Genomic DNA, 23714 nt, shown 5'->3' with positions numbered 1-23714 from the left:
GCTACCATAAGTCACATCCTGGGAATCCTACCTGTATAATGAATGTGCATCAAGTGTATTTATTTTTGTCCCTGACAGATTGAGAGTGTGTCAAGAAAATAATGATACTGTTCCTTTAGGTCCCAAAGGCATATTAAAATAATGTGTGTTGTGTAAGAATACCTTTGTGAAGCCCACTCAAGAAGGACACTGTAGAAACAAGTCAGAATGTATGACCCTGAACTCTTTATTTAGTACCACAACAATGTGAGTGGACGTAAGGTAATTCGTGAAAATGGCCTTCATCTTCCGCTGCACTTGATGCTGGTGAGGCCACACCTTGAATCCTGTGCTCAGTTCTGGGTTCCTCAGTTCAGGAAGAATATTGAGGTGCTGGAGCAGGTCCAGAGAAGAGCAACAAGGCTGGTGAAGGGACTTGAGCACAAGTGCTATGAGGAGGGGCTAAGGGAGTTGGGATTTTTAGCCTGGAGAAGAGGAGGCTCAGGGGAGACCTTATCACCCTCTACAACTCCCTGACAGGAGGTTGGACTCAGGTGGGGGTTGGTCTCTTCTCCCAGGCAACTAGCAATAGGATAAGAGGGCACAGACTCAAGCTGTGCCAGTGGAGGTTTAGGTTGGATACTAGGAAGAGATTTTTTACAGAGAGAGTGATCAGGCATTGGAATGGGCTGCCCAGGGAGGTGGTGGATTCACCATGCCTGGAGGTTTTCAAGACAAGACTGGATGTGGCACTTAGTGCCATGGTCTAGTAACCACGGTGGGGTTGGACTTGATGATCTTGGAGGTATTTTCCAACCTGGTTGATTCTATTATTCTATAAGTACTTCATTCAAGTACTAAACAAGGAGTTCCTAGGGAAAAAGGTGTGTTCTGCAGTGAAAGAGTCACTAATCACCAGTTAATTTTCCCTGCAGTGGTGTTATTACTTTGCTGAACAACTGGTAACAGTAGATTGCTCTTACTTAATGATGGGCAGTTGCTTGCTTTGTTGTTTTCCAAGAGCTCTCATAACAAGCTAATGCTTTTTTCCCACCAAAGTTAAAACTGCTTTCAAATTGGACTTTTGTAAGTTAACATTGTTTGTTTTGTATGTTGGGTGTTTTGCCAGTGGTTTATTGAATAAGTATGTTAGATTTTGTTGGAGGAACTGTTGTGTGAAACTGAGGTATAATCAAGTGCTTCTGATAATTTTAGGATCTTGTGGCATTCTAAATAAATGTAGAGTTGTTAGCCTAATTTTTTGATATGAAAACATCATAAGCAAATTGTAATTTTGTGTGTGCTCTCTTCACTCTTGTCTCAGACCATATTATTCTTTTAAATCTTTGAGATATGATATATCACTGTTTTGAGCTTCTAAAAGCTGAAATAAATTAATCTTCACTGATGGATTAAATACTTCATATTCTTCAGAATAAAGATCTCCACACTTCATGGAATAGCTATATTGAAACAGGGATTATGCTAATGCCAGAGCCACTGACTTTTCCTATTGTTAATACAGGAATTTAAAGATTAATTTCCTTGAATTAAGAAAAGATTTTGATACCTGGTTCTTGATATGTTGCTTCTCTCTGCAGGTGGTTTTCCGAGGAGGAGAAGGGGCTTTGCAGGTCCTGCCTCCTCTGGTTGATGTTATTCCTGAGGCAAGACTGAATCTTGTGATTTACTATCTCCGGCAAGGTAAATACAGCTTCCTCTGGCTCTTTTGTAGCTTCAGGGATGGCATTCATCCATCTTATGTCAGCTGATTAGTCAATGAAATGCTTTTTTTCTTTGCCATAAAATATAATTTATTTCATTTTCTATTCCTTTGGAAAGCAGTGAAGTAAGTGTTCCCATGGCTTGCAGGGAAGGGCCTTAATTGTGTTCAGTCAAGTAAACCTATTTCAGCATAATACTGGAGGTTCTTGGGTTGCAGGACATGGCTTTGGGGATGGTCGTGTTTATCTGTTTATGGAGAGCGTACCTTTCCTCTGCCTGAACATGTGAGAATGGCAGGCACATGTCCTGTGAAAGCAAGGACAACTAGTTCTGTAAATACAGCACAAACAGAATATGAGTGAAAGGGTTTGTGAACAAGTCTACAGTTTGTGAACAAGACATTTCATGAATATCTGCTTTACAACTGGTAAAGAATGCAGGTAGGTAGCCAGAATCCATTGGATAGGATTTTCTACATGTATCCCTCCTTAGTCTGCCAAACAGTGGTTTGACTGTCTGTGTGGTTCAAGGCACATCCAATTAGATCAAGATGCTTAGAGCCTTGTCCAGACAAGCTTCTAGTCAGAAGTTCCTATGTTCTACCTTGTGTCCGCTGCCTTTCATCTCACCCCATGGAACCTGTCTCCATACTCTCTGTACCCTCCTATTAGTTAGTTGTAGTCTGGGATGAGACCTCCCTTGAGCTTTCTCCTCTGAAAGCTAAGCAAATGTAGTTCTCTCAGTCTCTCCTCAGCCCCTTCCTGCCTTAGGAGCCCACAGGTGGGCTTACTGCAGTAGTTCAATGTCTGCACTGGACACAGTACTCCTGGTGCAATCTCACAAGTGCCAGATACAGAAGAATTCCTTCCCTTGCCCTGATGGCTACATTCATGCTAGTATGATCCAGCATGCACTTGGCCTCCTTTGCTGCAAGGCTGCACTGTCTGCCAGGCTGCCTTTTAGCCAGTCAGCCCTGCACCTGACTTGTTGCTCAGGAGTGTTTTGAACCAAGCAAAATGCAGGACTTGCATTTTGCCTGCACTGAACTTTATGAGATTTCTTTCAGCCCATGTTTTTCAGCCTGCTGAGCTGCTTCTCAATAGCTGGGAGCTGTCTTCACAATCTGTTATCATTTGCAAACTTGCTGAGAGTACTCTATCCTAACATCTGGGTCGGTGATATAAGTAAGACGTGCAACGTATCAGTCCCTGGGGGATCTGATTAGCAATGAGCCACCTGTTGGGTTTTATACAACTGATCGATGTCCAGACAGTTTTCTATCCCTTGATAGTCTTACTTAGTCAGTCCAATCTTTCAAGTTTGTATGAGAGACCATGTCAAAGGCCTTGCTAAAGTCAAGGTATACAGCATCGGCTACTATACCCTTATCCATACAACCAGCCATACAGTGGGTTAGTCAGTACACTCTGGCATTGGTAAATCTTTGCCTGCTGCTCCTAGCCAGCTTCCTGTCCAGTATTATTGTTGCCAATATCACTATTGGCAATATTAGTATTATTGCCAGTTATCTTGCCCAATAACATTGTTAATAATAATATATATGTTACAAGTCAAGTTCAGTTTGCACAAAGCAACAAAGTGCATCTTGTGCATTCCTTAAAAATCAGTCTTAACTGCATTTGCAGTTAACCTTGCAGTAATTTTCAGTTGTTAGGTTCTGCTCTTCACTGTGGTGTATAAATGACTTGCATACTGACAAAGAAGGTCAAGGGGAATTAGGATTAAAATCTCTTTCCTGGTTTGGCCAAGTTTCCATTTTTAAGTCCTGCTCGGGTAGCAGCATAGGTTAGGAATGTGAGAAATCATTACTTCTAACGACTACAGCTGTCTCTCCAAAAACTTGAAAGGTCTCTGATAAAGGTAGGCTTGTGTTAAGACATGCCATGAACTAGAATGACTGTAGCACAAACATGCATCCCATCTTTTATCAACTCTTCAGGGTAGTGACTTGTAGCAAGGTTTGGGGCCAGGTATCCGGTTCTAATCTGCTCCAGTGAGATTTGCCAGAAGCTTCTGTTGGAACCTGAAGAGCATAGCTCTGTGTTGGTGGTCTACTGACAAAAATAAGGGCTGCTGTAATTTTTTTTTGGTGGTGGTGGTGGTGGTGGTGGGCTAAGCTAGCCAAAAACTTCAACAACAAAACAACACACAATAATTTCTATTAAAAAAAACAACAACAAGGGAAAGGTGATGACTTTTGGCTAGTCTGGTACCTTGTGCTGCCTTACTACATGACTGCTCAAGGGAATGGGTAAGAAAACAGAGGTGTTGGATGGGAGCCTGTCAGCAACAGTGTATTCCTTAAGTCACCCTGGAGTACTGTCCCCACAGCAACTGGATGGTATGTACTAGCATAAAAAAACATCTGGTTTGGTTGTGTGGGCAGATATAATGCTCTGTCAACAAAATTTTGCCAGTAAAAGTACATCGTCACTAGGTTAGTTCATGAAGCCAACCATAGTGACAACAGCTTTTTTTGATTTAAGTACAGTTTAGGATCGGTTTAGTTTATTTAATTCTTGGGTGGGAAGGAAGATGTTTATTGAACTCAAAACTTCTATACTAGCAGTGCTTTTTCCTTGTTAGAATTAGGATCAGGTAAGAGATGCTGGACAGATATTGAAATATTGATAGGGAAAAGATGAAGTTTCCTCCAGCATTATGTTATCCTATCCTCCTTGAGGGGTAAATAAATATGAGAAAAGAAAATACAGGAAGATGATGGATTTATTATTTTGACCTTGTGCTGTTGAGAAGGCAGCCACTGGCTTATGAACAAGGGGGCCAGATCATCTCTACTAGGAAAATTGTAGTAATAAAGAAGCTATTACTCACTCAATGTTTGTTATTCAAGTTCTAGAAAACCATCACCATCGTGATATAAATTCACAATGATTTATAGTTGCCTTTCTCCTCCTGTCTAAATGCTTTATTTCTTGGTCTATGACTATTGGGGAATGTTGTAGAGGATGGGTGACTTGTTCTAATATAGTGTGCTATGGGTTGTCATGCATTCTAATGTCTGGTATTTCAGATGATGTGCAGGAGGCTTATAACCTGATTAAGGACCTGGAACCTACAGCTCCACAGGTAATTGGAAACTGATGTCATGGTACACAAAGACAGACGTTATTAATTGACATGAAATCTGCCACATACAAAACTGGTGTGCTGAGGACAGCTTGCCCCATTCCCACTCTTAAAACCCTTGTATTTTCCATCCCTTCATCAACAATAGATTTAATGTGCACACACAAAATATTATATATGTGCATATATGAGTACTTAGCCTGTTTATTACTGTACCACCTAGGGTCAACTAAGAGTATAGCTCTGCTGTGTGCAGCCTTGATTCTGGGGAGCTGACCATTAGTGCATAGATAAAAGCCCTTTCCAGCTACAGCTACATGTCACTTCTGCCCTCGTGATGGTTACCATCCCTCAGATCTGCTAGCTCAGATGTTCATATGGTTCGTACTGAAGCCATTTCAATAAAAATAAGCTAGATTAGATTGAAGAGTTTAAATAAAAGGTATTTTCTAATCCCATCTCACTTTGGCTGCCATGAGTGAAAACTGCAGTGTCCCTTGGCTGCTACTGTAATTTTCTTTTGTGGCTGTTCCAGCATCTTTAGTCTCTGATTTATTCCTCTTTGCAGTTTATTTTCCAAAGGTCACATAGCTGGGCATGAAAGGGACCTTTCATGAGTCTGTGTGAGGAATTAGATGGAGGGAGGGAAAAGGAAACCTCAAGAACACAGATCTGGTGATTCTGTGCTAAGTGTCTTCTGGTGTTGCTTTAGACTTCTTGCATTTTTCAGTATATATAGCAAGAATTACTTGAACAGTTTTATGCAGCTGTTGGCCCTTTAGCCTCTGTTCTCTCCATATCCATGCCTAATAATTCTTGATCACATTTTGGAATGAGAGTCTTTGTGCTTTTTTTGTTCCTCATTTTTTGCTCACACTTACAAGGAACTCCCTGCTAAGACTTGCAAAACTACTTGAGTATTTCTCAAATTTCTACTTTGTCACAATGCCTATAGGATAATAATTTGGCATCTGTAAGAGAGTTGGTGTGCTAAAATGATTACTTAGCATCCTGACTAGTACTCTCAGATTGTTTCCTTGCATTCCATTGTTGGTCTGTGTAGATGTTTCTTTCTCTGTGTTTACCTCTGTGACAGAGCTGTCTAGATTTATCAGGAGTACCTACTGAAACAGGTTTATAGCTATAACTCTTAATTTTAAGATCTGGATGAGACAGAAGAGTCTGTTACATGCTGACAAAATCTTGCTCAGAGAAGAATTAAACTATAGTTTGTTTCTCATGCTAGAGGTTACATGGTACTCAATTTCTATTCCTAATTTCAGCAGAGTTGCATGGCCACAGAGCACAAACCTCTTGACATTTTTTCCCTGATGAGAAACACTATGAATTTTGCAGCAAGGATATTAGTGGTTATTGTTAACCAATGTGCCTATCTGAAATGGGATCTGTGCTTACACAGAACAGTATTGCACTTACTGGTCACATGATGGTGAAGAAGGCATGATAGGGTGTTGTCATGTTCCTTCTTGACCATAAGACATCACCCAGTGCCCCTGTGCATCCCACATATTTAGTGGAAGTGACTACCTAGCAAGTAGAATGTATTGGGAGGGCTAAACTACTGCTAGTGTGGTTAAGTGGTATCGTAGTAACAGCTACCTACTAAACTGAGATGGGATAGAGTTGAATTTATGAAGAAAACAATGTACCCTTAGGCTTTTACGTATCTTCTCATGTCTCCAACTTGCCTTCTCTGATCCTTTTTACATTTTTTTTCAGGAGTACATCCTCAAAGGAGTGGTAAATGCAGCGCTTGGACAAGAAATGGGCTCGGTGAGTGAAGCCCATGAGGTTCTCCAGCAATAGAATGCAAACAGATTTGTAGGAACTGGAATGAAGTGAAAGAGGCAGTCACTTCTCATTTAGATTGCAGGATCTTTGAGTCTCCTAACCTCTGACTGTACGGTAGTCAGTCCAGAATGAGTGAAATGCAAATTTCTGTTGCTGGTCTTGACAGTAAATCAAGCTGAATTTAGCTTCTCTATCCTGTTTCCAAAAAAACTGTTTACTTTCCACGGTGTTCTTGTGTATCTGGGCACATACAGTGGCACAGTTACCTTCTGGTTTTGCTTCAGCCCTGGTTTGTCTGTTAGTTGCTTCCCATCTGTTTCTCAGAGCATATTTTCATTGTATATTGTAGCATCAACTCTGGAACTTGTGTTGGTTTTTTTCCTTTCCCAGAGAGATCATCTGAAAATTGCTCAGCAGTTCTTCCAGTTGGTGGGGGAATCGGCCAGCGAATGTGGTATGTTTGACATGTTCTGTCTCCATTATGTAATCCTTCCTAAAATACCCAAATATATACCATCACATCTGTGTCTTAACTGCTGCCTGTTAGCAGGACTATTGCTAGGCATTTTGTTGCTATAGGATGAGTATCACAAAGTCTACATTGTAGTCTAAAACAAATTTGTAGGTTTAAATTAGAATGCTCAGTTGATTCTAAACATTACTTACATGACTTTGTCTGGAAAAGGGGCAGCACTGCAAACTGCTGGTCTTCACTGAGAGGCTCTCTGGCAAGTTGCTTTGGACTAATAATCCCCATTATAGAAACAGAAGACAGCAGCCTAATTAATTAGATGAAGTGTGTGGCTGAAACCTCACAGGTACAAATCTAGGATGGCTAATGAAAGCCTATCAAGAACATAGAGTCCTAGGATGGAGTGTGTCCTGAAACTGACAGTGAAAAAATATAAAGAGGAATTTGGCTACAGAGAGAAATGAAGGCTCTGGGGCTAACTCCTTGCTTGTATCAAAAAAAGTCAGTGATAAAACCCAAGAAAAACCCCAGTATATTTTCAATATTTACTTTTAGTTATTTAATAATAGACCAAACCAAGACCTTATCTTCCCTTCCCTTTGCCAAAACCAAAAATCCCAAATCAAAAAAGCCAGTAGTTCTAACACAGAAATTCAGACAGAACAGTTTCCTTTGTAGGCATTGTCACTGGGACTGTTTCTTTAAGGTGGGTAACTTATGCATGTTTGTGGAGCAGGCAGCTCATGGTCCCCAGAGGGAGAATGCTGTTTCCTGTACCCATGGTGACTAAAGAGAAGGAGCTCAAGAGACAGAATGGCAGTACTGATGAAACTTTCAGAAATACTGTTGAGCCATTCTATTCTGTTCTCCTTGCAGCCCTGGTGCTGTTGAAGTCATGCAGCAGAGAGTTTCACATTGGCAGGCTGGAAGTGATTCCATAGATGAGATTTCCCTAACACATTCCTTTTACATTAAGGCTGTCCCTTTGGAGCTGGGATCCCAGATAACGGGGAGAAACAATATGAACTATGATAGTGGAAGATTCCGTTAGTGGGAATATAGCTAACTGGTTTGCAATGCCAATGAAGTCACGAAGTGACAATGGCAGTAGACTCTCAATGCCTAGAATAATCATCCAGTGACCATAGCACACATGGATAAAAATAGTACAGGGATAATCTGAAAGGATTTAGAGAGATATAGCCCAAAACCAAATTTGAAGCCAAAAGTCTCAATTTTACTGTGAAATGTTGATAAACCCATATGCAAAGCAAGACAGAGAGAGGCTGAGATGTGGTTGAGGGAGGGGGAAAAAAGGCAACAGAAATGTAGTACAATTATGAAGGTGGATTAATTGAAAAAATGAGCCTGTGGGAAGGATTGGTTCCAATTAGAGGTAAAAGAAAACATCAGTCTGCAAGTATTCTGCCCTCTTGATACTTCCATGTAAAAACTGCTTTGTCATCTTGAAAACTTATGGGAGAAAATTGTCACACAAAAGAGCACACAGTTCAAGGTAACTCCTTTGAAGGCAAAATAGTGGGGTATTTTTAAAATCCTCAAATGAAGGACAGGTGGAGGTCAACAAACTGTAGATAGGAAATAGAAGAGACAAACAGTTCTATTTAGATAGGATATAACAAAAGCCAAATACATGAAGCCCAGATATGGTTTAGGGGTTACAGCAGAGTGTCAGGCTAATGGTTGGACTCAATGATCTTAGAGGTCTCCTCCAACCTTGATGATTCTATGATTCTGTGAGATATGTGTTTTTATACAAATATTAGATGGTTTTAAAAGAAGCTGAATAAAGTGGAACACCTGGTTTTAGAAGAGGAAGCTAAAAACCTAAAATATTTTTTAGGTGTGATAGGAGGAAGGTAACATGTAGGATGTTGTTACTATTCAATGTACAATGAAGATTATAAATAGATGGTGCCAGTGGAGAAATGGTTCTAAACATTATAGAAACTTTCTCTCAAAATATCTTTTCTTTATCAGTGAGTAAAATAATATTGTTTAAAATTACATATTTAGATAGGCATCATAGTAAGGCCAAATTATTCACCAGCCAGCCTGGATGGGATCAGTGACTGTCATATTAAAGAGGTTAGAAATTTTAATAGAAAGATAACTATATAATAGTTGGAGACTTCTGTTCTGCCCATATTGACTTAGTAAATGCAATGACATGGCATGATAAAAAGCATGTTTCCATCCTTCTTAGAGAAGACACAAGTGAACAAGTAGCTCTGGACCAATACAGAGATTACATAGAAACTGATTTGCAATTTCATGATGAAACTCCAATTTTGTTATAGTAACCTGAGTATAATCAAATTCAAAATCTGTGTGATAGCAAATGCCTCAAAAAATTTCCACAGTACTAATTGCAAGAAGAGAAGCTACATAATAACCTTCCTCATTTCTAACAGAAAATTTACAGTGAAGTAGCAGTGAAAAGGATAAAATACACCTGATTTGAACACTTGAAAGAACCTTTTGTTTCTCTAAAGAAAGGGCTTGTATTCATAATTAATGAGCTATAGGAGATAAATAATGGCATGACTAGGTTTGCCAATGGCTCAAAATTACCCATAGTAGTAAAAATAAAAGCTTCCACAATGATGAAAGGTGTGGAAGACTATATAAGGCTGGGTAATATTATGTAAATTAAATTTAGCAAAATAATAAGAAAAGTTGAAGAGAATCATAAGAATTGATGAAGAAAGAGAGAACAAAACAAAAATAATTACTGTGTCAGCGTATACAGATGTGGTTCCTTTCCTTGAATACTGTCTGCAGTAGAACAGGAAAGGAGACAATAATGACAACAAGGATGATTAGAGAAAGGGGATAGCTTCTTGAACAAGGAGGGATTAAATAAAGGAGGATACATGGGATGAAAAACAATCACTGAGTTTGATTATATGCATCAGAAATGACAAGGAGAAGAAGAATAGGGAAGAATTACTTACTGTACAATTCAAAAAACAAAGAACAATGACATCAATTATCACACAAAACAAACAGCACAAATTACTTTTTCACACAACACAACTTATTTGAGACAGAATCTTGCGAGAACCAGAAGATGTAAAGAAGCTTGTAGATGAAAAGTCCTTTGGCTGTTTAACATAAGCTTTTCAGCGATGATCGGGAAGTCCTCAGTGCGGATTGTTGGAAGCTGGGAGAAACTTCAGAGCATTATGCCACATTACATGCCACTGTACATGTTACATGTGAAATCAGACTACATTCTTTCTATAGCTATATATTCTTACTCAGCAAGCTTCTGCACCAGACAAACTTTGCATCCAATATGATAATTTTCATGGTTTTTAGGTAACTTAGCATATTAATCACTATGTTGTATATTGGCAGTAAGTTTTTATCTGCTCCCTTTGTTTTGCTGGATTTAGAATGGAGGACAGAATTCTTGCTGTATGTATATTTAGGTTGTTCCTAAGTAGCCAGCCATGCTGTCCAAGCATGTAAGTCATGCTTCAGCACTTCCCACTGGGCCAGTCCTTGCAAGAGCTAGTACCACTAGGTTGTCTGTTTAAGATCTTCAGCAAGTTACTTAGCTGCTTTGCAGATTGATAATACAGAGGTAGATTGTGCTTGCTAGAGGGAGAAAATTCTGTGTTGTGTCTTTGCTTGCAATTGGGCCTGTTTCCTGGTTTTGCCTGGGAATGAGTTAATTTTCTTCTTAGTAGTGCTGCGTTTAGAATTTCATATGAGAATAGTGTTGATAACACACTGTTGTTTCAGTTGTTGCTAAGCAAGGACTTCTCAGTTTCCCATGCTCTGCCAGTGAGGAGCTGCACAAGAAGTTGGATGTGAGCATGGCCAGGACAGCTGATCTGAATGAATCAAAGTGTTATTCCATACCATAGAATGTCATGCCCAGTACCTAAACTGAGGGGAGTTGACTGGGAGGGGCTGATTGTTTTGGGGATGGGCTCAGCATGGCTCAGTGGGTTGTGAGCAGTTGTATTGTTTCTCTGCTTCACTTCTCTCCATCACTTGTTTCTCTTGGGTCTTATTACTCTCTCTCTTTCGCTCTCTCTTTCTCCTTTTCATTACTATTGTTATTAATAATAATATTTTGCTTCATTTCAATTATTAAACTGTTCTTAACCCACAAGTTCTACTTTTTTTTGGGGGGGAAGGTGGAGCTGCTGAGTAGTACATAGCTGCTGGCTAGAGTTAAACCACAACAGTCTACAAGGCTTCTTATTTTAATGTTGGATTATCAGGAAAAAATGGATTGAAATGAAGATGTGGAAAAATGTTTTTGACTTGCTATTGTTAATTGTAAAAATCCCATGACTGCATTAAGAAAAAAGCAGCAACAGACAGTTTAGGAAGAATACAGTGTAATTTATTTGTGAAGTAATTTGTAGTCATCAATTAAGCCCTTTGCTTTTTTTAATTAGATCTCTGACTTGCAGGTTGAAGGAACATAGAGCAAAGCAAGTTAATGTGAAAGTCCTTTCCAATAAGTGTACACATTTCATCTCGTGTTGGATGTTATTGTACTTTAAAAGGAGTAGGGACGCCCAAAACAAAAACTAAAAAAACGTTCAGGAAGCACAGTGTAGGAGTCAATATTCATCCTCTAGCAGCAATAAATAACACCTGGAACAGCAACCTGGTTACTGAGGTTTTTCTAAGCTTAATAAAAGTTCTTAATCCTAATGATAGTGATCCTGAACTCACTTAGATTAGTGACATCCTAAACTCACTTAGATGAGTGGGTTTGTATGAAGTGTCATTTCCTAAGAGTAAGAATAGTTCATGCTAAAATTATGCTGCATAAATTGTGTCATGGAAAAGGTTTGCTACTTAAACCTTTTGTCTCTGTGGAGTTTGCTGTTGAGTAAAGTCTTGCAATAGTTATTTGATGCTGTAGAGAAAGTTGACAAGATGAATGAATATTTTTTTCTAGCCTCTAGTATGGTCCTTTGCCTCAAAAGGAAAGCTATGCTATTTTTAGAAACTAATTGCTTTCATAGTTGCCTGCAATCTTGGCAGTTATTTCCATTACCGTGTGATCTTAAAATTCTATAAATTTGCATTTCTCTTTTGAATTTTAGATACCATTGCAGGGAGACAATGCATGTCCTCCTTCTTCTTTCTTCTTAAACAGTTTCCTGATGTCCTAATTTACCTCGACTCAATCAAGGTTAGTATTATTATTTAGTATTGATAATACTGTAATGCATGGAATCACAATGAAAACATAGAAAGATACAGAAACACAAAGTACCAACAAAACACAAGAACAATAGTGGGACATAAGTGGTCAGTACAGCAAAGGGATCAAAATGAAAGAAGCAGTGTAGAAAATAGCATCGTGCACGTGGTGGGCATGATGGTCTCATCACACTTGCAGTTTAACCATTATCAGGCTTTCTGGTGGAATCACAGAAGACAAGGGATAATTGAAGGAAGCGATGAAAAAAAATTGTGAATATTTATGGGGCAGCAGGGAGGAATAAACCCCAGATGTTTCCTTGAGACTTGTCATTTGAGTGATGGAGGTTATTGTCACTAGTTAATAACTGGGGACAACATTTTAATGCACAAGAGTGTGTAAGGAATATAGGACACAAATGACTGAAAGTCATAACACTTCTATTTTACAGGGTAAGCAGTCACTGAAGGGCTAAAATAGGACAGTATTACCAAAACAGTAAATGATGAATGTTATTTTTGCAGAAGTAATCAGAATGGTTCCCAGCAGACAATGTTGCATTTTTCAAAGTAAGAGAAGAAGTTTGCAATCAACATCATGCAGCATTATCAGATCACCAGTATTTAATGGGTATAACTTGCAGATACCCAGATGTGAGGAAAGAGGGAGGCTGGAGTGGGATTATGGGTGAAATGATTGCAGTCTTATTCCAGTGATTTGAAATTAGAGTTGTAACAACTCTATATTTGGTAAGAAGAGGAACAAGAATCTAAAAAGGAATTAATTGGAAGATACACAAAATGAGCAGATTTACAGTGTTCTAAGGAGAGTGAGATCTAAAGAAAAATGTGTGGTCATAATGGTGCCAAAAGCAGCCAAAAGAGTGAGAAGTTACGAAGGTGTAGTGTTTTTAAACTTTGTCTGGAAAGAGACCCTTGAAGAAATCCAAAAAGGCTCTAACCACTGGAATGGCTCCAGTGTAGTGGAACGAATTGTCACACCACCCCCACCCCCCCAAACTGGAGTGTGTGTGTAATTGAAGAACAGGAGAGCTGGAAATTAACAGTGAGAATTGTTTTGCCTAACTTGAGCCACCTAAAAGTCAGATTTCTAGTTGTAACTGGTCATCTGGTCTCAGTTTATAGCCAATGGGGACAGATGGTCATTTCCAGAGAATTCATCCTGTGTAGTTCTTACCCTTATAATGCAGTGAATCACCCCATAGAAATCATAGAATCATAGATTCTTTCCATTGCCTTTAAAAAGTTCTTAATCAAGTGGTTCTAACCTGAAAAGGTCAAAGTTAAATGTGATTACAAACCACCTCCAAAGTGTATGGGACACAAGCTTTCTACCTACTATTTGCATGGTGCTTTTGAAGTAATTGATCATTCTCACAATTTTTTAGCTGAGACATGCTCAGATTACTTAAGTCATTTCCCTTCTCTTCAGGTCGCAGGGATGCAAATAATTATTCCTGTGCCATGCTACAGGCAAAATTTAGGTGGCTTTACAGGTACTTCTGTGTTTCATTCACAGGAATAAACTTCAGTAGAGTCTCTGTGGCTCTAAAAGTGGAGCATGTACTCTGTGAAGATCATTTGTATGATACTCTTTCAAGAGGCACCACCTTCACTCACGATCAATTAAAACTGCTTTAGGCATGAGAATGTCTCAGAGGACACCTTACTATAATGTATTGCCAGCAGCCCTGAGAGAGACATTGTAGCACTGGGGATCAACTGAGAAAACAACCTGATTCAGGCTGTGGCCACAAGGGGAATAATCCGTTGTTGAGCCTCTCGTTGAAATGGACATCACTCACAGGACAGTTAGTTTTATAAAAAGATTGAAGACCACTAAAAAGACCACAAAAGAGTGAAGTCCAGTACATATAGTGTGGTTTCAAAAAAACCAAAAAACAACCATCTAGCAGCTGTCAATGTGCTGCACTATCAGCAGCACTAGTTTGTTTCTACTGGTTTTGGTTTTGCAGCAGGTCTGGTCTCTAACACTTACACAGCCAGGACAGAATGACACATTTTTTGAGTTTGTTTGCTGACTGAGTTTCTTTTCCATTTTAATTAAAAAGTACAATGGGGACTATTTGAACAGAAGAAACCATTCATGCAGTAAAAGTAGCATCTGGCTCACCAGCTTTGCTTAACCTGGGACTCGTGCTGATTCACATGAAACTACTATTGAGAAAGAGTACAGTAAAGTGTTGTAATTCTCACATGGTGAAACCCATAAGGCTACTGAAATGTTTTCACAAACTGAGCTCAAGATTCACCTGATTGGTTCATCCTCATCCTCTCATGCACTTGCTGTATTTGCTGGCTTGTGGACCCTAACATAGACTCCTCAGGTGAAACCTAAACTTGTGGCAAATGGTGGCGATCCCCCAGCTTTCCTTTCCAGGCATTAGCTTGATGTATGTGGGTAGACTGAATCAGTACCCTTTGTTAACTGCCTGTGACAGGGAAGGCAAGAGGTTTCTCAGTGTCCCTGCACCATGAAAGAAGATAGCACTGGGAAAGGGATTTGCCCCTTGCTTCCCATGTCTTTTGTACAGTCCCAACTATGCTTTTTACCTCCTCCTCACTCTTTAATGACAGAACAAAACAAAAGTTTGATCTTCCCACACAAGTTCTGTTTCCTTTATAAACGTTATATGAGGAGAAACATTTCTTCTTCTCCATATCTTGCTGTTATGCACCCAGGAAGGCTTCTCTTACAGTAACTATAGTGGATAAACCACCCTCCTTTTTCCCATGCTCTTTCACAAGCACTGCACTGCTCCTTGGCAGGGATCTTCAATCCCTTCCATGCTTGTAACTCTCATGCTGTGTTCCATCTTACCTCTACCAAGTGTACTGGTGCAGCAGTGTGGGACAGTGCTGAATGTAGAAAACACCCAGCTGACTTTTGGTCACCCGAGTTATATTTAAGGCTGGACATCTGACCACGATCAAATCTAAACTGTTTGGGTCAAACCCAAACATCAGACTAACCTGCACCTAGAATTACATTTCCTGCTTTGACACACGTAGCTTTTGAGAAAAGGCACAGCTAGATCAACCTCATGTGTCCTAAACCAGGTGTGTCAAGTCTAGTATTATGGGGACAGAAAACCTTAGTGTTGCACTTCAGCTGGAGAGAAGGGTTTCTGTAAGCAAGGCTTGAGCTCCAGGAAGTCCTATTACACTGTGTTGCCTGGCTAGAGCCCAGTACTGCAGCTCCACCTCCATCGTGGGATCCAGTGCGTCACGTAACCAGGTCCACAGGATCTCTTGTTGAACCCTGCCAAATCTTAGAAAAACAAGCTGTTCATCTCCTTAAAGACTTTCGGGAGTCTACCCACCCTAGTGGTGAAGTAAGTGCTTGCAAGGTGGAGGAGACCATGGCAGCATAGCATGTCTTCACGTGCCCAAAGTGAAAATTATACCCTCAAAAGCTGCCACTGCAATTTTGAGCCTGGAACCAGATTTCTCATGGTTAATACTGTGGAATGTTTCAGCTGTGTTTGTAGTCATGAATGTAGGATGGAAAGCCAGTCCCTAATTTTCTGCCCACTGTTTATAAATGCCGTATGTTCCAGATGTGTGCTTTTCTTTTTCCTTCCCATTGTCTTGATATGGTCTGACTCAGATTGGGGGTTAGGGATCTATTTTTAATGTTATATCATGGGAGGAGGGGGTCTTTGTTTTATTTATTTGGGGTTTGCCCATGTGGCTTATTTTTCAGAGTTACTTCTACAATGATGACACTTTTAACTTCAACTATGCCCAAGCCAAAGCTGCCACAGGGAATTTTAGTGAGGCTGAAAAGGTATGTATTTACTTTCTTTCAAAAACAGCAATGGAAACAGTTCCCCTATACTTCCCTCTTTCCTTCCTTTTCTCCCTGCAGATCTTCATGTTGTTTGAAAATAAGCAGGTTGTATGGAACATCTCCTTCCCCTTCTTAGAGGAACTGAAACTCAGTGACACTATTCAGAAAAGATTATCTTGCTAATCTTGTAATGTGAGGTATATGGGGAGTCATGCTGCTTGTGGTGCATCACAAGAGTGCTTGCAGCTACCTCTAATTGATCAAAGAATGGCCTCTTAATCAGATTTCCTACGCTTTGTCTGGGATCCCAGGCACTCTTATTGTTCAGGCTGAGTGGGGCACGCTGTGTAAAAGACACTGAATAGTTAAGAGCTTCTAGGTGTCCCTAGAAATTTGTATTTAAAAAAATAATCTTCCTCTGGGAGGCAGGGAAGAAAAGAAGTGCTCACTATCTTATTCAGCAGCATTTAGATGCAGCTGGAAGAGATTAACTTCTACACCCAGTATGTTTTTATGTCTATGTGCAGTAGAAACTTAATTACAACTAAAATATGCAAAAGCAAATAGCTATTATGAAGATGGAAGCAACATTTTCCACAAGACCAGAAAGAAGACAAGCCACAAAAAAAAAATCCCACACCACGAAGTCTAAAGTGAATCATATAGGTTTGGTTGGTTTGGTTTAAATTTTTGGTTTGGTTTGGTTTTTCTGTCTTTCTAACTTTTTAACTCTTCAGGTTTGTCAACAACAGAGCCCCCCTGGTTTTATACTTTGTCACCCCCTCCTCCTACACCCTCCCTGCCCCCATTTCTCTCCTTCCTTAATTTCTGTGACCTAAAATTGCATCTCTCTTTAAGAAAAATATCCAAGACTGTCAGGGAAATGGATATATCTTTCCATTCACCTACCTTAGTTAGCTTAATGAAAATCTTTCGAAGCTCTGCTGGCAGCCTACACTGATTCCTGAGGCTTCATAAAAATGTTTTAGGAGCAGCCAGGCAACATAGAAACACAAAGTTGTAAACTGCTGTTAGCCTACATTTTCCCTTTTATGTTTTTAGAAGTTTTTCTATAGAAACTTGTGTGATATAGCTGATGTATTTAAGAAGCAGAATTATGTAACTGAATTGATTCATCTGGCCTCATGTCTGATCTTTGGTTGTGACGACACTTCCGTACAAAGATCGTCTTTCCACAGTGTCTCATAAACTTGTAAAACATCTCCACATACAGCACTTACTAAGTTATCCAAAAGCAAACCTCCCTGGACACAATGAAATAAACCCTATGATAAAGTGCTGTTTACAGTGATAATCCTGCTTTCTTTTTACTTCTTCCGTATTGCTCCTTCTCCTCCCCTGCAAAATTGGGGGATCAGCAATGTTGAACCAATACACATGTCAGTAATTTGTGGAACTCTCTGTTCCACTGCAGACATCTGCTGCTATAAAGGTATTCTGAGTTTTGCCAGGAGCATCCCAGTATAGTTACAAATATACTTGAGAGACATAAGTAGCTTTTTTTTTTCCAGTGAGCAAAGCCATTTTATATCATAAAATGTGTAACTTCCACACACACATCCCTTTAGATGTAGAATGTAATAAACCTGTGTTTGTACAGTAAGTTACAAAAGATGAATGCTTTGCCTCAGAAACCAAAATGGTTGGAAATGGCTTATTGCTGACCTGGAATGATCTCTGACATGTATGGGGAGGAAAGGCTCACCTATATGTGAAACTTCTGGTATTTCAAGAAGATGCTAATGTAGTTGCTTGCATTGCTTTCTAAACAAACACATTCCAAATAGCTTTCCCACAGGCCCAGTGTTCCTTTGTGCTGTTTGTGTTGCATGGCCACCCACTGGCACTTGTTCAGAGCAGGCTGCACCCTCCACTCAGCTTGGCCTTCTGAAGCTGCACAAGTCCCTTGGCCAGTGCGGCACTGTGCGAGTCCCGCACAACCCCACGCACAGGGATGCCCCTACACAGCACTTGCATACCCAAACTCTTCTCATGGAGCAGTTGTTTGTGTGGCTGAAGCTTTAGCTGCATGTCGAAACGAGGCAGCTCTGCCTTCTGTTTGTTTAAAAGTACGTGCATGTATAATCTTTTATTTTCCTTCTTCCTGCAGGTGTTCCTTTTGATCAAGAGTGAGAAGATAAAGAGTGATTTTGTTTACCTTAGCTGGCTAGCTCGCTGCTGTGAGTCACTTTACTCTCCACATTGCAGAATACAGATCCTCCTCTATTGCATCAGTCTTGGCAATCCACTTTCCTAATTGAATTTAATGTTGTAGGTGGATTCAGGACTATGAAAGTGAAAAGCTGATTGCACTAGTTACAGTGTGGGTGGTTATTGCACCTCTCATACATCTGGCTTTTATCAGCAATTACTGCTTTAGTGCAGTGCTGTTATTGTCCTGTCAATGCAGTTTTGTCCTAACTGGGGACCCTTTTTCTTCTCAGTTGCCTTCTCAATTGCCTGAGTGAAGACTTTCTGTCTTAAAAGACTTAGTTACGAACTCAGTACTGAGTTATGAACTCTATGTCCGCAGAAAAACACAAAATAGCAGCATTCATACTGGGTCAGGCTTCAAGGGTAGCCAATGTCAGATGTCTGGGGAAGAGAAGAGTCAGGCAAGCATATGCAGTAATTTTCATCCTACCATGTTATTCTACATGTTGTCCAAACTTCTGTACCTAAGAAATGTCCTTTATAATCTCTGGCATGGTTCTTCTTCAAAAAACTATTCTATTCTTTCCTTGAACCCAAGAAACTTCTGTGTTTAATATCCTTTAGCAAATCTTACTTTTTCTGAACCAGCTTTTAAAACATGGCAGATACACCTCAGTACAGCTGCAGTGCCACAGACAAAATTGTACAGAAAGTGGCTTTTCTGGTGACTCAAGTCTGAGACTCCCTAGGCTAATTTGTTTTCCTTACAGCACCTGAATACAAAAACATTCTTAAACAATTTTCCGTAGTTAGACTTGGAATGTAAATATGTATGTTTTGGGACATTATGCCATATTGCAGATGTAGTAAACATCTCTTAATATGATCTTTCCAGACAGGCACATCATGCTTACGGATGCCTATCTATGAGTCTATTTTAGGTGGTGCCAGTTTATTTCCTTTTAAATTAAGCTGCAGTACCTGGTTGTGTTTGAGTGTATTATATGTGAATTTTTCTAATGGGGATGATGAATGTAGTTATCTTTTTGTGTCAAGTATGTAAATTGCTAACAGATCGTGATGGATAAAAGCTGCTGTAGAAATTACAGAGCATTATAATACATTCATGTCAGAGTACGATTAGGTAGTGAGTTATAAACAATTCGATGCTGAAATATTTCCAAAGGGCAAACAATACCAGAGATGCATCTTTTTTGCATGTTAGAATGTATTTTTTTGTTTAATGTTATAGTACTATTTATACCAAATTCTTCTTGACAAGAAAGTATAAAACCACTGAATTAGCACAGGACTCCATCGCTCTAGGCAGATGGATTGGGGTTTGAAAATTAAGACGTGGCTGTTTGCCACTGTGTATGGTATCTGGAGCTGATGAGAGAAAAATCTGATTCGATGTCTTGCTGCCTCCTAAATGAGAAATGTCTATAAATTCTGTGATTTGGTGTTACGTGTTTATTGTTGATTAACACCCAGTTTACCTGCAACTTAAGTATTGACACAGTGGGCACAGATACAATAAGCTAAACAGTCCCTGTTCTGAAAGAGCACAAGAGTGATCCATGTGTGAACAGCCAGGTACTCTCTGAGCAACTGGTAAGACTTGAAAAAGAAAGGAAAACTAAAACAAAGGAAAACAAAGGAAAACAAAATCTCAGGAATTTGGAAACATTTTTTTCTAGTAGATGGGTAGTTGGAGAAGCTTCACCCTCCACCTCTCCCTTTGATTTGTTATGAATCATGGGAATTGAATGTTCAGATTGAGGTAGGCACCAAGTATTAAAGACCTCAGTTCAGTGCCAATTAAATTTTTCTCTGTGTGAGAACACATAATCCTAAATCTCACCATTTAAATGGATTGCCACAGTTCATTGTCCTGCATAAAAAACTTCACTAATGCTTTCCATTCTGCTCCTTAATCACATCTGAAATCGTGAGAGTTGCTCTGATTGCTGTATGTGTGAAATATAAATTGAGATGCAAACAGCATAATTATTCCTCTTGACATTGGTATTGTCTGATGGACTGAGTGTTATCACTGGTAAGGCAGAAGATAAGGACTAGTTTCCCTTCCCAGCCCCATGCTCATGGGTGAGACATGCATTGACATTAACCAAAGAAATATGGGACTATCTATTCCACCTGCCCTTGAGTGTTGTGTGTGTCATATTCTTTTCACCATCCCAGCTTTTTCTTGTTATTGCAGATATTATGAATAGGAAACCACAGATGGCCTGGAAGCTCTATCTGAAGATGGACACCTCAGGGGACTCCTTTAAACTATTGCAGCTCATTGCAAATGATTGTTACAAAGTGAGTTTTCTGTTTAGAGTTTGGTGTATGACATGCTAATTCAGTGGCTGTACCAACAGGTATTTTTTGACTACTTTTCATCATTGTCATCACTAGTAAACTTTCTTTTATTGTAGTCTAGAGGAGAAGCAGCTCCACACTTTGGATTAATCTAGAGCTCTTAAAAACTGCACTTACAGGTCTAAGTTTTTCAGCCTAATTATGTGTCTACATATGGCCATAAATGACTGCTCCAAAGACCAAGTAATTCCATTTAAAAACTGGTTATTATAGTGTTATAACTTGTCCTTCTCTACTAATAGCTGATTGTACCTCTTGCACTGAACAGCCAGGCCCATGTTGTTTGGATTCATGTGGCATTTTTCAGTTGTTTCTGAAATATTACATTATATTGGAAGTCCACAGACAGCACCAGGGATGTAACTTAAGAAGACAGTTGCACTAGGCTTTGCTCAACAGAAAGCAGACTGAGCATGGATGGAGCAAGGTCAACAGTACCCTGAGAGTAGGTGTAGCTGGATGCCCCATGTCTATGCTGATGGAATCTGTTCAGTGAGGAAGCTGGGATTCAGGACCTCTGGCTAATTTGATGCTTTTCATGCAATAGCCCATCTTGTTCATATAGGGAACAGCACATGACTTGGGGTGAAGCATTTCCTACTTTTATGTCAGATAGAAGGAGGACATTAAACCAGTACCTGTTTAATGGAACTAGATCAGATACTAATTCGGGTAGAGCAGTATTCAATTTTTTGGTTTTAGCTGACATAACTGATACTGTTTCTACTCACTATCTTTATTCCCATCCATTTAAGTGCTTGCCAGTCACCAGTGGTTAAAATCAACATTTATATGAAGGAAAGAGAATTATTACTCATTAGGTAGTACCTGTGTTTCTCTGACTGAAGTTTCCAAAAGCTCCCTCAGCCTACCTTTTTCTCCCTGCACATGCAGTCTTACAGCTATCAAAGGACAGGAGGTTGTGCTCAGTCTGCCTTCTGTGCTCTCTCATGGGAAGATGTTAGTCACAAACAACATTGCTATTCAGGCTCACCCAAGTGGAGAACACTCAGACATAGATACAGCCCACATGAATTATGCAGACTTCAAAAGTCATAGTTAATATGGTCACTCCTTTTGCACTGATTATTGCCAGCCAACTTGCTTCTGGTTCCTAATTACAGGTAGAGAACGTAAGGCAGAAAAGACAGGGTACACAGTGGATTTTCCTATGCTCAGGAAAATTTTGGATTATAGAGTCACTGAATCTTCTTTTGTATTGTACTGTAACAGTGAATAAAAAAAAGATCTCTAAGTTAAACCCAGAAGACATCCAAATATGTGACCATTCTATGCAAGGAAATGTGGTTCCATTTTCAAATGTTTGGACTAGTTTGAGGTTGATATTCTGTCAAGGGCTTTGGTATAATTGGTACAACACTAGATAAGGGCACCTCAAAAAGGATGTTATAATACCACCTGTTTCCCTAGGTAGAACTGAAACGTGACTCTTCTGTGTCACTTTCTGCCTGCAGAAAAACAGGAAAATGCACATTGCTTCTATGACTTACTGCTTGTTTCAGAAAACTGAGCTCAGCATTTTTAATCCCCTTTTGAAAGATGGTCATGCAGTCAGGAATAACATTTCACCTTCTGTGCAGATGCGTCAGTTTTACTATTCAGCCAAAGCGTTTGATGTTCTGGAGGGACAGGACAGTAATCCTGAATACTGGGAAGGCAAGAGAGGTGCTTGTGTGGGTGTCTTTCAGATGATCTTAGCTGGCCAAGAAACAAAGTGAGTATTCTGTGTTGTATCTGAATTTATTTTGCTCTTTTCCTATTTTCAGTTAGCAATAAGCCAGAATCCTAATCTTAGCTTTAGGACTACATATCCTTTTCCAGTTCTTTATTGTCCTTTCAGAGAACAGACTCTGGCCAGTGGTTCCATGTGCAGTCTTCAGTTTAAGACCTACCTCCCACGCCAACAATTACAGAATACATGGTGGAAAATAACTTATCAGCGAATGACATGAACTATAGGAAACCAAAACACATTAGTCATCACACTAGGAAAAGCTGGGTTATAAACATAGTAGTATGTCCAGGAACTGCAGAACAGCAACCTCATTTCATGTTGATGGCATAAGAATGGAAACTGTCACATGACATTTTAAGGTTCATAGAACAGAACTAAGGAAACATTTACTCAATGCAGTTGGAAGGACACGATTTCTCTGGACAATGAGTAGATGGCACTGTGTTTTCAGAGAAGACACTGTCCATGCCAGACAAATATACTTACTTGATGAAACCTTAAAGGAAATCATCTTTGTTACTGATAATTTTGCTTTCGGCCCATTGCACTGGATGGGTGAATGAGAGAGAGTAGTGAGGCTGTATTTGAGAACTGCTTCCTCGTGAGTATTCTGCTGTGATGCCAGATGGCCATTGTCCTCTGGCCAAAGTTGCTGTTTCCTACGTGACTGGTAGGTGTGTATCTTGGCATCTACACCTTCCTTCTATTCACTTCTCTGCTGGAATAATCTCCTTAACTACTGCACCTTTCGAGTGTCCTTTTAGCAATCACTGCAGCAGATGTAGTAAAATACACGAAGCTTGCCTGTTTTTCAAAATATGCAAACAAGTTCTTGCTATAAACCAGCAGGCAAATTGCAGCAGGATATTGGTTTATCCTATTGGTAATGTTGATTTCCAGGTTATTTGTGTTTGTGTGTAAGGTGCTTTGGCAGCACTAAGCTAGGTGTTGCCATACTGAAGACTAGCAAAGAACATTAAAGAACACTGTTTGTTCTAGGGAGCTATTTTGCAAGAGTAATAATTTATATATAGAGACATGCACATGTGTACACTAAATTCTAATTCCATTTTGCTGTTTTGGGGGGGTTTTTTACTTTTAATTTCTTGTTACAATTATGTACAAGACTTTTTTATTTCATAGGTGGGTCTTTGGGATCTCATCTACTGTGCATTATAACCCACTCCTGCACTGCAGAATCTCTCTGTCTAGGAGGAATCTTGTTTTCTAAAATCATAGAATTGTAGAATCATAGA

General features: G+C 39.6%; 1 protein-coding gene across 1 annotated transcript in view; it reads left to right on the top strand.

The window, feature by feature from the left end:
- Positions 1 to 22437, top strand: part of TTC26 (tetratricopeptide repeat domain 26) — a gene marked incomplete at its 3' end in the record, with an annotated part of 35286 nt that extends 12849 nt beyond the window's left edge. The window contains exons 6-14 of the mRNA XM_009083040.1: positions 1581 to 1683; positions 4760 to 4815; positions 6556 to 6609; positions 7018 to 7081; positions 12202 to 12290; positions 16050 to 16133; positions 18268 to 18337; positions 20536 to 20642; positions 22304 to 22437. Of these exons, the coding sequence (XP_009081288.1) occupies positions 1581 to 1683; positions 4760 to 4815; positions 6556 to 6609; positions 7018 to 7081; positions 12202 to 12290; positions 16050 to 16133; positions 18268 to 18337; positions 20536 to 20642; positions 22304 to 22437 (761 nt within the window). The remainder of the gene's footprint in view (positions 1 to 1580; positions 1684 to 4759; positions 4816 to 6555; positions 6610 to 7017; positions 7082 to 12201; positions 12291 to 16049; positions 16134 to 18267; positions 18338 to 20535; positions 20643 to 22303) is intronic.
- Between the last annotated feature and the right edge of the window lie 1277 nt (positions 22438 to 23714).

Source organism: Acanthisitta chloris, unplaced genomic scaffold (genome assembly GCF_000695815.1).
Source record: "Acanthisitta chloris isolate BGI_N310 unplaced genomic scaffold, ASM69581v1 scaffold18029, whole genome shotgun sequence".
Taxonomy (NCBI): domain Eukaryota; kingdom Metazoa; phylum Chordata; class Aves; order Passeriformes; family Acanthisittidae; genus Acanthisitta; species Acanthisitta chloris.
This window is presented reverse-complemented; position numbering and strand designations above follow the sequence as displayed.